Source organism: Anabrus simplex, chromosome 2, assembly GCF_040414725.1.
Source record: "Anabrus simplex isolate iqAnaSimp1 chromosome 2, ASM4041472v1, whole genome shotgun sequence".
In the NCBI taxonomy this organism is placed as follows: domain Eukaryota; kingdom Metazoa; phylum Arthropoda; class Insecta; order Orthoptera; family Tettigoniidae; genus Anabrus; species Anabrus simplex.
In genome coordinates, this window is record NC_090266.1 from 643,041,113 (window position 1) to 643,057,931 (window position 16,819).

The following is a 16,819-nucleotide window of genomic DNA, read 5'->3' on the forward strand; positions in this document are numbered from 1 at the left end:
GGAACTCTTGAATCAATTACTAATTTACACTCATCTTGATATTCAAAATAGTCGTGAAGATGACTCTATCAAAATTTGTGGATCCAAACTCCACCGTCTCGCATATACTCATTCACACATCGTACAAGAAATCCCAGAAAAGGTGACGGCATGTTTCCGTACACGTTGAGCTCCCATTAATAATACTTTAATCTAGTCCTTCCTGACTTTAATTTGAATCCTCGTTTACATTTACATTTTAGCCCCGAGATGTACGCTGCGTCTCAAACATGAAAGCAAAACACATCAAAATAAATGGACGCTAAATTAAGAAACAGACTCGTAAAAAGATGTTAACCACTCAGCCAATAAAATCTGAATAAAATGTAAGAAAGCAAGCTTCGACCTTATGCAAAGGGTCCATCCACATTTACGTTACAATTAAATTTACGTTAACAAGCTTCCTAACATTTACTTTAAATAGGACATAGTCCTTCCAAACAAAGCAAAAATTTATAATATAAAAACTAACCTATCCCCTTTTGCAATATTAAAACACGTTCACCCGCACTCACGTAAATAATACTTTTCTCGATGTTACCTGCACAGAATCTTGCCAAATAATAGGGTAGCTAGCCCACGCACTCATCGCTTTTATCATTTTGTCCTCTAAGACGCTGTTTTGTATCCTCGATCAGGGCCATCACTTACATAGACCAATGCCTAGCCAAATTCCGGTGACACTATCATATCATTGGTCCAGCACATCGCTCGTGATGCTTACTTCAAACTTATATTTCCAGCTCCTGTAACCTCTCAACGGGAGTCCGAAATGTTGTCCGTTGGTCTGACCGTTGGAATTCTATTGTTTCCTTGTTCTCATTTGTGTACGCCATGTTGAAATTCCTCCTTCTAAACTTAGCTGGCGAGCAAGAAAACAAGAGCTCCAAGCTCTCTTGCAGAAATTGCGACATGTACTGCCGAATGTAGGTGTTTCCTGCCATAACTGAGACTTAATAAAAATGAAAATATTCTGTGTACATTCAAATAAATCACTGATTAATTAAATGAGCACTTCAATAAGGGCTCAACGTGGAGTATTTTTATCTTGATTGGGACTTTGAATTCAACGTCAAGAATTTCATTATACGGTCTGTATTGAATCGAGATTCACAAAGTAATGAAATGAAATATAAGGATCCACTTGTCTGTCTGTTAGGTCATCAGCCCAGAGGCTGGTTGGATCCTCAAATAGTACCACCAAAGGTTATGCGGTTATAAGGAAACCGCAAAAACCAATGGCAGCACCAAAATGAGGCGTACTAGGCAAGATGAGGAGTGAGGTAGTTTGCCATTGCTTTCCTCACTGCGCCAGAAAGTGCTATTTCAGCACGACTGACCCTGTGAACAACACCTTTCATAACACTCAGATGCACTAGTCGTGCTCCGAATGTCATTACTCAGCACCACCCATACCCCAGCAGCTTCCATATTGTCACAGCCATGAATGAGACTGGGACTTCGATGGAAGCTACACTTTACTCTGGCCTGTGCCAAGAGATGGATACGAAAGTACTTTATCCATGAAGAAATGGCGCTTATTCAATACTAAATTATGTGAGAGATTCTTAAATCACCACATAGTCACATGGTACCGGTTTCATTATAGTGATTGCCATCATCAGCCATAGGGAATTTACAAAAACATTTAAAGTGACATTGACATGGTAGACCTTGTAGTTTATACATTATATGCCTTTGCAAACTCCCTATGGCTGATGATGGCAATCACTAAGCCGAAACCGGTACCATGAAATAAATAAATATGTGGTGATTTAAGAATCTGTCACATAATTTAATATTGAATAGGTGGATCCTTATATTTCATTTCATTGCTTTGGGACTTTGAATTTAATATGTGCTAAGTTCGAAAACTTCTTAATGAGGAACACACTAATGACTTTCACTGTATTATGTTTTAAATGTTCTAAACTTCGGTCGTATTGAGATTCATCGGAGACTTGTTGCAATTTGTGGAGAAAGTTTTATGAACAAGGCCAGTATTAGGAAGTGATTCATACAATTGAATAATGGCAAGGGCAAATGTTTACAACGAAGAGAGATCAGGTTGCCCATCTGTCATCATGGATGAACTGAAACTAAAGGTTGACTGCTGAACCACTGCAGAGGCACACAGAATTGTTCTCCTCTGACTGCGCTCAAACCAATACTGCCAATAAAATTCAGAACTTGCTGCATAAGTTTGATTGGGAGAATTTTCCACATCTGCCTTACAGTCTGGGCTTAGCACAGGTTTTCACCTGTATTTGAAGATTAAGGTGCACCTCACTGGAGAACGACTTGAGAATGAGGGTGCTGTAAAGGATGCTGTCATGGGCTGGTTTAGTCAACATGCAGCTTCTTTCCATGAGGAGGGAGTACTTAGAACTGGTCTCCAGGTATCCACTTCTTTAAACATATCATTGATATATATAAGAAAACATAAACTTCCAATAATGCTGCCTTGAGGAATTCCCCTTTTAATTATTACAGGGACAGATAAATCTTCGCCTACTCTAATTCTCTGAGTTCTATTTTCTAGAAACATTGCCACCCATTCAGTCACCCTTTTGTCAAGTCCAATTGCATTCATTTTTGCCAGTAGTCTCCCATGATCTACCCTATCAAATGCCTTAGTTAGGTCAATCACGATACAATCCAATTGACCTCCTGAATCCAGGATATCTGCTATATTTTGCTGGAATCCTGCACTGCAGGCTAGGATTTAAGAAGCGTAGTCAGAGCAGTGCACGTTTCAGTTCACATTAAATCTTCATACAATAAAATGTTCACATCATTAGTATACTGTACATTACTGTACTTCCCAGTTCATTGAAATATATAATACATTTCCAACTTTCCACTTGGGTAAAGTTTTAATACTAATATTCACACGAGCAACCAATATTATAAAGGTGGGAATAACTAATGTTAAGACCCTGACAGAAAAGTCAGAATATCTGATTGACTGTATGAAGAAAGAGAATGTTGCAATGATGGGACTGAGTGAGGTCCAAGTGGAAGGGAAAGGGAGTAAAGATGATGAATAGATGGTACACCCTGTTCTATAGTGGAGGAGATGAGTCAAAGAGGCGAGTAGGAGTGATTGTTAACAAAACTCTGGATGAAATTGTAGGTAAGGTAGAAGTGATAGAGTAATTAGAGTACGACTGAGGACGGAAGGAGGATTGAAATATTTCATCCAAGTTTATGCACCCCAAATGGGAAACAGTGAGGAAAATATAAAGGAATCCTTGGAGACACTCCAGGAAGTAATCACAGATGTGGAATTGATAGTCATGGGAGACCTCAATGCGTATGTTGGAAATGACAAAGTTGAGAAAGAAGCAATGATTGGTCCATTTGGTTATGGAAAAAGAAACAGCAAGGGTAATAAATTGATTGATTTTTGTGAGAGATACGGAATAATTGTGGGTACCACTTGGTTTAAGAGGAAGAATAGTAGAAAGATCACCAGATATGGCTGGGGTGAAGAAAGGACGGAAACAGTTATTATTTTTTTGTTGAGAAAACAAATCATAAGCAATTAACTCCTCAGCGCCGACCTCTACACGTGGTATAGACCCTCTTTTCTTCCATATCCGCCGACCTCTATAGGTGGTATAGACCCATGCCTGGTTTTGCATTTGTGGCTATAGCGCAATGAGTTTTGGAGTTACGGATGTGCAAATTGTTTTCTTTCAAAGAAGAAATGTTGGGGTTTATCATTCTTGTAGAATAAGAATTGAAGATCATAAAAATGTAGTTGTTTTTGCAAGGATAAATACAGTAGAAGTCCGCTATAGCGGGTACGGCATATAACGAGAACTCCGTTATAGCGACGACATTTTTCTGTCCCTTCAAAATTCTTATATTAAACTGTGTATCGTCCTTCGGTTACAGGGAGAACCCTATCACTGGCGCATCCGTTATTACGAGCGATTAAGCACGCGCGATTTTTTCTGTTACCTATGCGATCGATTACATTCGGCATCGTTTCCTCGCTATGCGCACTAGTGATTTCTCTTGTCGACATTCGAAACCGATATCGGAGTCGATTAGTAATATCCATCGACAGTTGTTCCGTAAAGAAAATTAGAAATGAAAGAGAACACATTTTCGTAATAAATGCGTAAATAACGTGTCAGATAACGGTTGTTAACTCGTTAAAATTAAGGCTGACTGAACGACCGCTTAATTTTGAGGCTAAATACTGCAATTAAGTAAGAATGGGATACACCTCTTGAGATATGGCAGAGTGCTTAATTGATTTCAGAGGTTAGTTTATATTTTGTCTTGTCTGGTTAAATTACGGAAAGGCTATTATGAAAATTTGTAGCGAGAAAGGTATAATTTCTCTACTGGCGCTTGAAGTGTTTTCTCATCATACGTATAGTACGATTAAGTTAGGATACGTGACGCTGTTTGAATAAGAAAACTGAAACGTTTGCAACAAAATGCTATCGATCATCTTCGGTACGGTTCATTGCATTTGCGAGCTCTCTCGTTGACATTCAAAGGCGATGTTGGAGTTTATTAGTAATACCCATTGACTGCTGTTCTCTAAAGAAAATTTGAAATGAAAGAGGAAAACACGTTTTCGTAATAAATACATAAATAACGTGGCCGATAGCACTTGTTAACTCGTAAAATTAAAGACTGAATAAACGATATCTTAATTTTAATGTTATATACGGAAATTAAGTAAGAATGTGATCACCTCAAGATATGGCAGAGTACATCACTGATTTCAGAGGATATTTTTTGCGAGGAGGTTATTTTTCTACATACATACATGCATACATACATACATTATCATTATAGACTGTTATGCCTTTCAGCGTTCAGTCTGCAAGCCTCAGTGAATTTACTAAACGTCGCCACAATCCTCGATTTTCAACTAGTGTTGTGGCCTCATTTAGTTCTATACCTCTTATCTTTAAATCGTTAGAAACAGAGTCTAACCATCGTCATCTTGGTCTATTTCTACTTCTCTTACCCTCCATAGCAGAGTCCATTATTTTTATTATTTTTCTACATGCGTTTCAAATATGTTTTCATGATAGGCTACATATACGGTTAGGTTAGGTGACGCTGTTTGAAGAAGAAAGCTGAGGTGTTTGCCACAGAAATCTCGGGAGTGATACCGTATTTCTCCGAATCCGAGACTTTTTTTTCTCAGAATCTCATGCGAAAACTCAAGGGTTGTTGCATTCGTGGCCTAACAGTAAGTTAATGGATACCACTGGCAACTACCGCAGTAACCACGCTGCTTCTTTTTACACGCGCACAGAACTCGTTGACAATAAACGACCGCCTCTTTACTACACATCGCTAGCCGCGACAACCGGTTGTACAGAGCCTGTGTGTTTCTCAAATCTGCAGAATGGCATCGAAGCATGCGACCCTTCAAATTCTTAGAAAAGCCATGGCTACTCAGTGGCAGAGTCATAACACGTCTATAGTACTTGACGCTTAGTAAAATTAAGGTTTATAGACAGCAGGAATATTTTCGTGATGGATAGTCGTATTGTAAAGATACGTGGAAAAGGTATTGCCGGCAAATTTTCAACGGGTTCTAGTTGATATTATGATGCCAATTATAAGTTAATGTTTATTAAACACTCGGAAATGTAGAATAATTGTGCAGCCGCAAGAAAATATGGCATAGGCCTAACTAAAGCCAATATTTGGTGTTATGAAGACAAAGAGCTAAAAAAATGCGTAGTGTACAAAAAATGCATTCAGTGGTCGGCAACAAGGACGCTTTAAAGAAGTTGAAGATGAAATTGTGAGATACGTGCACAAATAACGCAAGGGCAGAATGGTCATACCGTGGTGCAATAAACTCGTTCGTTGACTTTCAACGTTCGCGATTAGGCCAATACATCGCTAGCCGCTGAATTTAGCTGAACCCGACAAGCGAGATGTGCGTGTAGCAGCAGCCGGTTATATCTGACGCTGCGTAAAGTAACAGTTTGATAGACAGCAAGAATAATTTCCTGGTGGGTCGTTGTGTTGTAGAGACGCATGGAATAGGTATTGCCGGAAATTTTTCAACGAGTTCTCTTCGGTATTATGATGCCAGTGTTAAGTTAATGGCCCTTAAACCCGCGGAAATAAAGAATAATTGTGCAGCCGCCAAAAATAAAGAAATACGGCGTGACGAAAGGCAATGTTCGGCGTCTAAAAATAGTCTAAAATGCGTAGGCCTAATGTACAACAAGGCATTCATATGATTTTACAAACTTCTTTTTGAGCCTGATTTAAATTTTTCGAAGGAAAAAGTGGGGTTCATCTTGGATTCGGAGATATACGGTACTATGTTTTTTCAGAATGAAATTAAACATACACTTTCACGTAGTATCGGATTACGAAAAACAGCAAAAAAGTAAGCCGTAGTGTGGATATCATCTACGGAAACGCAAGTTTTGAACAAACTGATTGCCGTTTTATACTGATTTTAAAGTGCATGAAGGGTTTTCTGACTTTTGTACAAAAATCGAATATAACGACAATCCGTTATAGCGAGTAAATTATTCGCTGTTGTGAATTCTCGTTATAACGGATTTCTACTGTATTTGTCAAGTAAGTCTGAGCACTAATCTCTGTTGTTCTCTTTTAAGTCTTTTTGCTTCATTCTTTCCCACAGGATACAATAAAGAAATGATTATCTCAAAAGTTTGTCCTTTTGCGTGATGTTCTTTGCTCTATTTGTACATTGAGAGTGTAGTTCATTTATTATATTTGTCTTCATTTCTCGGCTTGTAATATTTTCGTAACTCTCCACGAGTGCTCTGTGTAGGTTAGTGCTGCTTTCTGTCATACGATACGAGAACCAGTTGTGCATGGTATACATCTCGTTTGAAAGAAGATGTCTCGACCTTTTATCTGAAATGTGTATTGAATTGGTTTGTTTCGTCATAAATGTTATTCCCTCATTCAGTTTCATCCTTCTGCTTTCGGTCTCGCTGTAGCTTCATCAATCCGTGTGACGCGCCGCGCTCAGTGGCTAGTTCCAGCCATGGTTTGACTAACAGTAATGTCTTTAAATATTGTATAATTCAGATGAAAGTTTAGTCGGAAGTAGAGATGACAATATTAGCACCAGTGATAATGAAATAGATGATGTGGCTGTGGCGGATGCAGTGGTAAATAATGAGAGTGACGATCAGGAGGAGCCAGTACTTGGAAATTTTGTGTGGGAGACTATGGATAATATACAGGTCAGAGGGAAGTTTTCAACAGTGAATTCGGACCAAGAGGTGGTGCAGAAAATATCATTGAAATCATTGAATGTTTTGAAAAGTTCTTTGACTGTAGTGTAGTAGAGTTTATTATGAAAGAAACTAACAGGTATGCGGAGCAATATCAAAATGCTAGGTGAAATCCTTTTTCATTTTGGTCACCCATTTGTTTCTGGACACCTGTCACAGTAAATGAAATTTATACTGTGTTAGGTTTATTTCTGCTGATGGGCATTGTACAAAAGCCAACATTTCGGTCTTATTTTTCGAAGAGCAGGGTCATATCAACACTTGGGTTTTCAGATGTCCTAAGTAGGGACAGTTTTGAAATGATCTGTAGGTGTTTGCATTTGATAGACAATAACAGCTTGTCTACATACCAAGGGCCTCCAAAACTGTTCAAGATATATCATATACTGTGTCATTTGAATAACAGATTTCAGTGCCTGTACTTACCACAGCAAGATATTGCTATTGATGAAAGTTTGACTCTGTGGAAAGGATGCCTTTCATTTGGGCAATACTTGCCACTAAAGGCCTCAAAATTTGGTTTAAAAACATTTGAATTGTGTGAGTCAAGTACTGGTGATTTGAATTGTGTGAGTCAAGTACTGGTGATTTGTGGTGTTTTCTTGTATACACGGGGAAAGGAACTCTCATTGAATCAACTCTTATCACAACAGAAACCCCAAAAACTGCAGCAATTTTCTTGAAATTGTTAGAACCTTTGTTAGGCTGCAGGCACACCTTATGGACGGACTATTACTACAACAGTCCTGAATTCGCGAAGGTTCTCAAACATCAACATTCAACAGATTGTGTTGGGACATTGAAACTTAACAGAAAAAGACGTTCCAAGGAAGTAAAAGGAAAAAACTTTAAAAGGGGGAAATAATAGCTAGGTATTCTGATCCTGTCACTGCTAAAATGGTGTGACAAAAAAAATGTTATATTCGTGTCCACATATCACAATGAAGAAACAAAGTGTTACTAAGAGGGGGAAAGAAAAAGTAAAGCCTTTATGCACGATGGATTACAACTATGGCATTGGGGGGGGAGGGGCATTGATCTCAAGGGCCAGTTACTACATGTGTTTTTAGTCGAAAGAAAGAGAACTACTAAATGCTATATATAAAGCTGTTCAAAAGACTCTTGAATGCAACATTCCTAAATTCTTTAATAATATTCAGACAAGTCACAGGGACAAACATTGAGCAGTTATCTTATCGGGTTCAGCTGGTGGAAGGCTTGTTTACAAAATATGTTCAGTCGGGAGGAAAGAAGACGTCGGTGTACTGCTGCCAGGAATGTGATGTTGGTCTCTGTCTTGAGGAGTGCTTTGAACTCTATCACATGAAATCAAATTACTAAGGTAATGTGAAGCAATTATGTAATTATCTGCATGTATATAGTTCTATCATAAGGAATTCCAAATTTCGTGAATATTAGGCTACTCTTTTAGTAACGCTTTAAGTGAATCAATGTATTTCAGTCGCGCATAGTTGAAATCTCATCGGGCCGCAGGGTAGGAAGCTCCTTAAATGGCTGCGACGCTGAGGGTTTAATGGACGTAACATCACTACCAGGTCAGACATTTGATGGAGACCACAGAGTAGTGGTAGCAAAATTGAAAACAGGTAAAATTGTGAGAATAAAAGAAATAAGGGGAAGAAAATAAAAGTATGGAAATTAAAAGATACAGAAACTCAGGAGGAATTGAAACGCATATCCCTGTATCGGAAATGGAAAGTGTAGAAGAAGAATGGTACAAATTGAAAAACACATTTGTGAGTTGTGAAGAGATGATTTGTAGCAGAACTTTGGGAAGAGTGAAGGAAAATGAGGCACCTTGGTGGAATGGAAAGGCGAAGGAGGTTGTTAAACAAAAGAAGAAAGCATGGCAAGAATGGAATAGAAATAGGAAAGAAGGAAGTAAGATTAATTATCGGGAAATTAAAACTAAGTGTAAAAAAAAAGTGGTAAATGAGGAAAAGAAAAAATCTACACAAAACAAGTGAAAAAAAGAGACCGGAAATGTGATAACAGATCCAGAGGAGATAAAAAACAGGTGGAAAGATTACCTTAAACTCCTGAATGTGAGAAATGATGCAGAAGAGAGTGTAGTGGTAAAAGAGGATAATCCAGAAATGGAGAGTGATACTGCCAGTGGCAGATGTGAAAATGGCTGTTAAACCAATGAAAACAGGAAAAGCAGCAGGGATGGATGAAATATATGTGGAAATGATGATGGCGGCAGGACCTACTGATGTAAATTGGTTATATAGGCTGCTAAGCTGTATATGGAGGGAAAAGCGAGAACCTAATGATAGTTGTAAAAGTGTTCAAGAAAGGTGACAGGAAGGTATGTGACAATTATCGAGGAATTACACTGTTGTCACAAGTAACCAAAATATTCGAGATAACAGTAGAAAGGAGGATGATAGGAATGATAGAAAGAAATTTAGAAGGAGAGCGTTATGGATTTTGACAGGACAGGTCTATGATAATCCCTATATTTACCATGCAATTGCTGGCAGAAAAACAGTGGGAATATGGAAAAGACTGGGTGATGTTATTTCTTGATCTAGTGAAGGCATACAATATTGTTAGTAGAGAAAAGGTGTTGGAAACTCTTGGAAAATAACGATGTGGAAAGCAATTAAATGAAAGAAATCTTCCTTTCATATCGATTGTTCGACTTTGTGGCATATGGAAACTGATTGGCGTCTGACCTTCGGTTCCTATTTGGAAGATCAAATATTCCTTCACTTTATGCTTCTCAATCACAAAGCGATGAAAATGGTTGAAATCATTAGTCATTTTATGGCATAATATTGTTCTTCGTTGAAGAGAAAGTCCATTTCTCTTCAGAAAATTAATCAAGCTGCAGATAACCTTCAAATCCGAGACACGATTCCATGTCCATTTCTCATTCTTTAAAATACAGCATTTAGTGAGAAACAGCTAATCCAACATTGCGTAATGAAATCGTATATTTAAGCAGATCCTCCTTTACTTGCGGAAACTTACCGCTTTTTGGTTCGCAAAATGTTTTGTGAGATTTCTTGGTGGCTTGAAGTGCACTTCTCTGTTACCGTGATAGCGCACATTGCATTTGGACACTGAATACTTGCGGCCCGCTGCCCTGTTCCCGTACGTTTCGGCGTAACTGACCACCGCGAATTTGTATTATGCAGTATTACTCGAGTACTTGCTCACTGTGAACTAACAAAACAATTTAAGATCACAGAATGTCCCGCACCTGAAACATTCGTAAAATATGTTTGTATCAGACTGGAATAGAGCGTCACTAGTCACTTCTGGGCTGATTCTCTCACTGAACTAGTGCAGTGGGGTTTCCTGCCAGCTAATAACAGTATGTTGCCCTGTATTTGGAATGTCCACTTTCGCAATAGGAAGGCTGCTACTTGAGTAGTTGACATCTTTATTTTGAAAAGCATCCAGAGCTGCGTGATGGATGTTTAAAGTTGTGGGTGCGTCAAATACATGAATATTTCTTTTTCTCCACTTCGGACCTAAATATATTGGGATGCATAAATTATGCGAGAAAATACGGTGTTATTAATGTGTTGATATAGGTGGCAACTAACCTGCTGCCATGTTATCACTCCAGTTGCTAAGGCTTGAGTGGCTACTATGAATATAAGACTCGTCTTCATAAACTATGGGCTAACCCTCCTTATGATAATTAATTGTTTTTTAAAATTGTATACGCAAGGACCTGATGTCATGTTCTGTCAGAACAGCCATGTTGTTTCTTGTATTTTTCCCTTTAAAACCCACATTCTTCAAGATAATTTTTTAAACTTGTTTTTCCTCCTGTAAAATTTGTTATCCTTAAGTGTAGGAAGGAGTTACCAGATTCTTGGTGCACATTTCTCTACTAGATAAGTAATGCACTGTATGGTGAATCACAGATGCATCAGTCATCCACAGCAGTGATACCTTTCCTTGTAGAGTGCCTTTTCCCAGGCATTCTAAATAATGTTCCTGTTTCTTCAACGACTTCCCTTTCCTTAATAATCCATCTCACAAATTCTTCAGACACATGAGTCACCCTTATAACTCTTTCCTCATCCTTCTTCAAAGTGATTACCTCTTCACAGGCGGCTGCTTCTCTCTTCATAAATTCATGTACATTCAAAATAATTTTGCATGATTGACTATGCAACTTTTTCGATGATAAGTTTAGAATGAACAGGCGGCATTGTAAGAAAGTAAAATGAGCCAGTAGTCACTACCCTTAGCACTCGTGTTACTGTGTTGTGCGCACGCTGTCAGCTCGACGAGGGAATTGTTGCCTTAATCATTATGTGCTGCGCAGTGAGGTCATTGCGCATGTCAACTGTACTGGTTACTGTAGTAGGAAGAAACTTGGCTCGCTATAGATGGAGAGACCATTGCGCACGAGTTGCACCGGCCAAGGAAGAGCGAGTACTTGTAACAAGGAAGAGTGGCTCATCTGTATAAAAGACAGTACTTAGAGATTGTTTTCTTTTATATTATAACAAAACAATTTTTTGGCCAAGCATTCTCTACTTTCTGAATCACCCTAATTTTAGGAAGGGAAATTTTGATAATGTGTGGGTGGTGGTGGTGGTGTGTTTTTTCCTTCTTTTTTCCTTTCTTTTTGAAATAATTATATTGAAAACCATTAGTACTGCAGTAAAATTAATTATAAAATTATTGTCAAAATATACTTGCATCTGATCTGCATTACTGATTTACAAGAGAGAATACAAATTTCTCTGGTGCAAACCTATAACAAATCTGTAGAAATTCGCAATAGTTTCTTCATAATTGGCTGGGAAACATTCCACAATGCTAGTTTTTCTATGAAAGCAGAAGTTACTTGATTCTAAAACAGGCATGAGCCATCTTTGGCTAGCTTTAAAACTTGTAAAGTAAAGCATATTGTAAAAAATGTAGTAGTAGTAGTAGTAGTATTAGTAGTAGTGGTAGTAATTTTTCTAAATTTGTGGTTGTTCCCTTTCAAGCATGATTGTGATATTTTTGTGTTGCTTTGTTTCTCTTGAACACTAAGAAGCATCTGTCTTGATTTCTGCAAATTTTCTTTTCTATTCGTATATTTAATAACAAATTGTTTTGTTTTTTTCCCCCCTAGTTTTGTGCTTGGTCCCTTTCAAGCATGATTATGATTTTTGTATATTGCTTTATTTCTCTCGGACACTAACAGGTGTATGGCTTGTTTGCTGCAACTTTTTTTTTCTCCTGTTTGTATATGTAATAACAAATTGTCTTGCAGGACGTGTAGGATCTGGAGTGTATGGCATCCATGCTGTACCGCAGCGTGCTCAGTGGAATCCTTGGAATTCGAGTAGGCCTGAGCAGCATTCCAGTGCAAATCATATATCAAATAGTAACTTAAGGTAATGTATGTCCAAATTATGTCTTTATGAGAGAAATTTTTTGTGAAAGGTTTGCAGAATGTATCATTAAGTCTTTTTGGATGAGAAAATCTCCCCTAGCAGTTTTGATGAAATTTCATCTCTTTTTCTGCTAATACAGAAACATAGCTGCTTTAGTATTTACATGTTTTCTGTTAAGTCGAAGATTTTAACACACATTTGTGATTTTAGATTAATTTTGTCCAGAAATTCCCATTAATGCCATGGTTTTATTCTTGTTGTTTCTACACAGTTTTGCCATTAATACCCATCTTTTGTACATATTTTAATAGCTTTCTCGGAGTATTTCAAATGTCCATTTTAATGTCCACCCATGTATTATGGACCAGCCCTTATCCCTTCAATAAAGATTCATAATGATGTTCTCCATATCCAAGAATCTTGAGAACAGTTCTCACTCAAGGGAGGAGATGACTGATTTTAGTAACCAGTGATATCATGTATTTTAAGTATGCCCCTATTGTTTCAGTTCAGATAGAAAAGGCATTTTCTGTGTGCAAGGCTCTTGTTAGACATCAATTGACAGAGTTTGATCTTTGAAAACATGCATGAAGTGTATTGCATACTGTAACTCTGTGAATGAAAATGGAAAGTAACAACTAAGGCTCGATACAAAATCAATTAAAATAATTTTTGTGCAATCATTTATATAAAATTAAATAATGTGATATACAGTCTTATATGTAAGTATCTAATTCAGTAACGAGTATGACAGTTACTGATTTGAATAGTAAAAAGTTCATACTTTCTTCTGCCAAGTAATTTAAATATACAATTTATTTTTAGTTAGTTTTTTAGTGATCTTAGGGCAGTTTTGGAGGATTTTTAGGTCATAAATGTATTATCTACTGGTCATATTTGGGTAATTTATAAGTCTTCGAAATCCTTGCCCATGTAGAGTTGGCCCATGGTAACTGCAGTCGTGCAGACCTATCATAAAAACATCAGTTTAGATTTCAGCAATCCGGTACACATCAGCGCTCCACAGCCGGCTGCTGTCTTGCCTCTCATATCCTATGCACACGTTCCATTCTCCGCTGTACCCCATCACATACAGCTGCCTATAGGTCTGCTATACTGGAAGGCAACTTAAAATTGTTGAACATAATTTGGAATATTGTAATAACAAAGATTTTGTTAACAAATGAATAAACAATAAATAATGGTTGCAGCAAAACACTACTTAATTCACACAAATTGTTACTGAATTAGATGTCATCGTCATCACTGTTACATTCAGACTGGTCAAGAACTGACCTGGCACAAAATGTGAACAACCAAACAAGAAAAATTGTGTGCAACTTATTCAAAACTCGAAATGGAGCGATATTTTTTTAATTTATACAGAAACTGAAAAACAATAAGTCTGCCGGTTTTAATGTTATACAATCAGCCCCCTTATTTTCAGCTGCTATGCCTTCACGCTTAATTTTACTGACAAAACGCTTGGCCATTCCCATTGCTTATCAAATTCTCACTAGAGCTGACTGCAGTGATGTAGAGAGTCCCTATTTGGCTCCTTGTTCCATGAACATTTTCTTTATAAATTATCTCCCTTGCTTTTGCATGCAGCTTTTTGTGTTTTACCCTTGGGTTCACAGGTGGTATTGTCCTAAATATAACTAATATCGCAGTCACTATAAATCTATTTACCGAATCTACACTAAGTGACTTTACTTCACTAGGCTGAGTGGCTTGGGCGGTTGAAGACTAAATTTCGGCACCTCAGCATCTCCAAAAACCATAAAAGTAATTAGTGGGACGTAAAGCCAATTAACATTATTATGACTTTACTTCTCACACCATCACTCAACGTGTAACATAGTTTGTCCAAGTTGGCTGTAAATAGGTTTAATTAACATTGTTATGTAAATATACTTGTGGACAAATCATGACGATCTCGCCTTGCACCACTGCTTTCCAGCGGCAGCCTGTTGTCTGTTAGCGGTTTATAGGATTTACTATCTCTACTGTAGCCAGCTCGCTTCTAGGAATTCAGGCCGTCATATTTTGTCCCCAACTCTACTAACTACAGCCTATCTATTTTTCTTTCGGCTACAAATGAACCAAATCAAAAAAACCAAACCCCATGGCACAATAGCACTGAAAGGCCATGGCCTACCAAGCGACTGCTGCTCGGCCTGAATGCCTGCAGATTTCAAGGTGTCAGCCATTATTCTTGGCTTTCTAGAACAGGGCCGCCATCTCACCGTCGGATGGCTCCTCTATTGTAATCACGTAGGCTGAGTGGACCTCGAACCAGCCCTCAGATACAGGTAAAAATCCCTGACCTGGCTGGGAATAAAACTTGGCTCCTGCTTGTAAGAGTCAGGCACACTACCTGTACACCTCAGTGTTGGCTCTACAAATGAACCCTTAGTTGATACTGTCAATAAAGCAAAATGAACAAATTTCACTCCTTCATCTCCTTGGGGAACAAATCACTTCAACAAATCTACAGTGCCAGGCATGGTGAAGTTATTTACTTGTCAACAAACACTGGCTCATTCTGGAATCGAGTTCTGCTGTGAGGTGAGAACATTGACTGATATAATTGATATTGAGCAAGTTGGCCATGCAGTTACGGGCGCACAGCTGTGAGCTTGCATTTGGCATATGTATGTTCAGTCCTCAGCCCTAAGGCTGGTTGGATCCTCAACAGCTCTCCCATCAGCTGTCATAGATGGCTTAGGCATCACTGAAGAGGCATACTAGGGAAATGAGGAGTGAGGTAGTTATCCATTTTGCTTTCCTCACCGACCCAGAAATTGCTATAACATATCAGTCTGCCAAGCCCTCTGAAATGCATGTATCAACCGACCCTATGAGCAACATTTTCACATCATTCATAGCAAGGACTGGGTGCATAAGGAATGGCATTGCTAGCATCGCTCATACCTCAGTCACTTTCATATTGTCAAAGCCAAGGATAAGACTGAGGCAGGTCAAAGTAACAACATTGCTCTAGCCTATACCGGAAGACGTAGTGCACTGTTAACACTAGGTCCCGCCAGCAAAGGCATCGGGAGATAATGAGTTCAAACCGCACAGTTGGCAGCCCTTAAGATGGTTTTCTGTGGTTTATCATTTTCACACCAGGCAAATGCTGGAGCTGTACCTTAATTAAAGCTATGCCCGCTTCCTTCCCACTCCTAGCCCTTACCTATCCCAATATCGCTATAAGACCTGTATGTGTTGGCGCGATGTAAAGCAAACCAGTATCATTGATTGCACTGCACAACGCCTAATTCACAAGAGTAGTATTAGGAGCTAATGGATAACTTTGTCCACACTGGAAAGGTTAGCTTAAATTGGAACAAAAAAAGTATGTTCCTCTGAAAATGAAGATGGTCTGTAGGAGATAGGAGTTATATTTCACATAGGAGTCATCATAGAGTTCCCAGTTTGATCATAGCAGTTTTTAATTTGTAACCTGAGCGGAGAATGAAGAACAGGTCGTTGCACTGATTACTACACTCCGTCTAAATCAAAATCGAACCCTGTTGTTGTGATAAACCGTTCAGGACAATCAGATGGGAAACTACTCTTGAAGAATGCATATTGAATCAGCATGCTGCAGATATGTTTATCCTGAGTAGTTTACCGCACTGAAGATGGTTTCCTTTTGATTTGAATAGAGTGCTGTGACGTGTTCTTCATTCAATGATCTTGATGCAAGTTAAAAGACTGCTTTTATCTTTTTGTGAACTCTTTGACCACTCTGTGAAGTGTAACTCCTATTTCCATTAGATCGTCATATTCAGAGGCAAATCCTTCTCTCACCACCCAGAGGTAAGCTTTCCATTGTTCTCCTTTGGACAAGGTTATATCACACATGCAACCTGGATGGTATTTAGTGCTTTCAACGATATCCACATTGTGCTTCCCTGACCACGTTAGATGCTATTTCTCTATAAATATCAACAATGTGATGCTTCACGATAGGAATGAAGTGGCTATTAGAATTTAAGAAATTTAGCAGTTTCGAAAGACCTGGCTGTTGGTACCTAAATTACCGTAGACCCCCTCACGTATTAGACCCCCTTTGGCTTTCCGAGATGAAGAAAATGAAAAAATAAATAT

At 38.4% G+C, this 16,819-nt stretch overlaps 1 protein-coding gene across 1 annotated transcript in view; it reads left to right on the forward strand.

The window, feature by feature from the left end:
• The window catches only part of HUWE1 (HECT, UBA and WWE domain containing E3 ubiquitin protein ligase 1), a 1,366,532-nt gene that overhangs the window by 1,139,120 nt on the left and 210,593 nt on the right, over positions 1-16,819 (forward strand). The window contains exon 47 of the mRNA XM_068226019.1: positions 12,574-12,697. Within this exon, the coding sequence (XP_068082120.1) occupies positions 12,574-12,697 (124 nt within the window). The remainder of the gene's footprint in view (positions 1-12,573; positions 12,698-16,819) is intronic.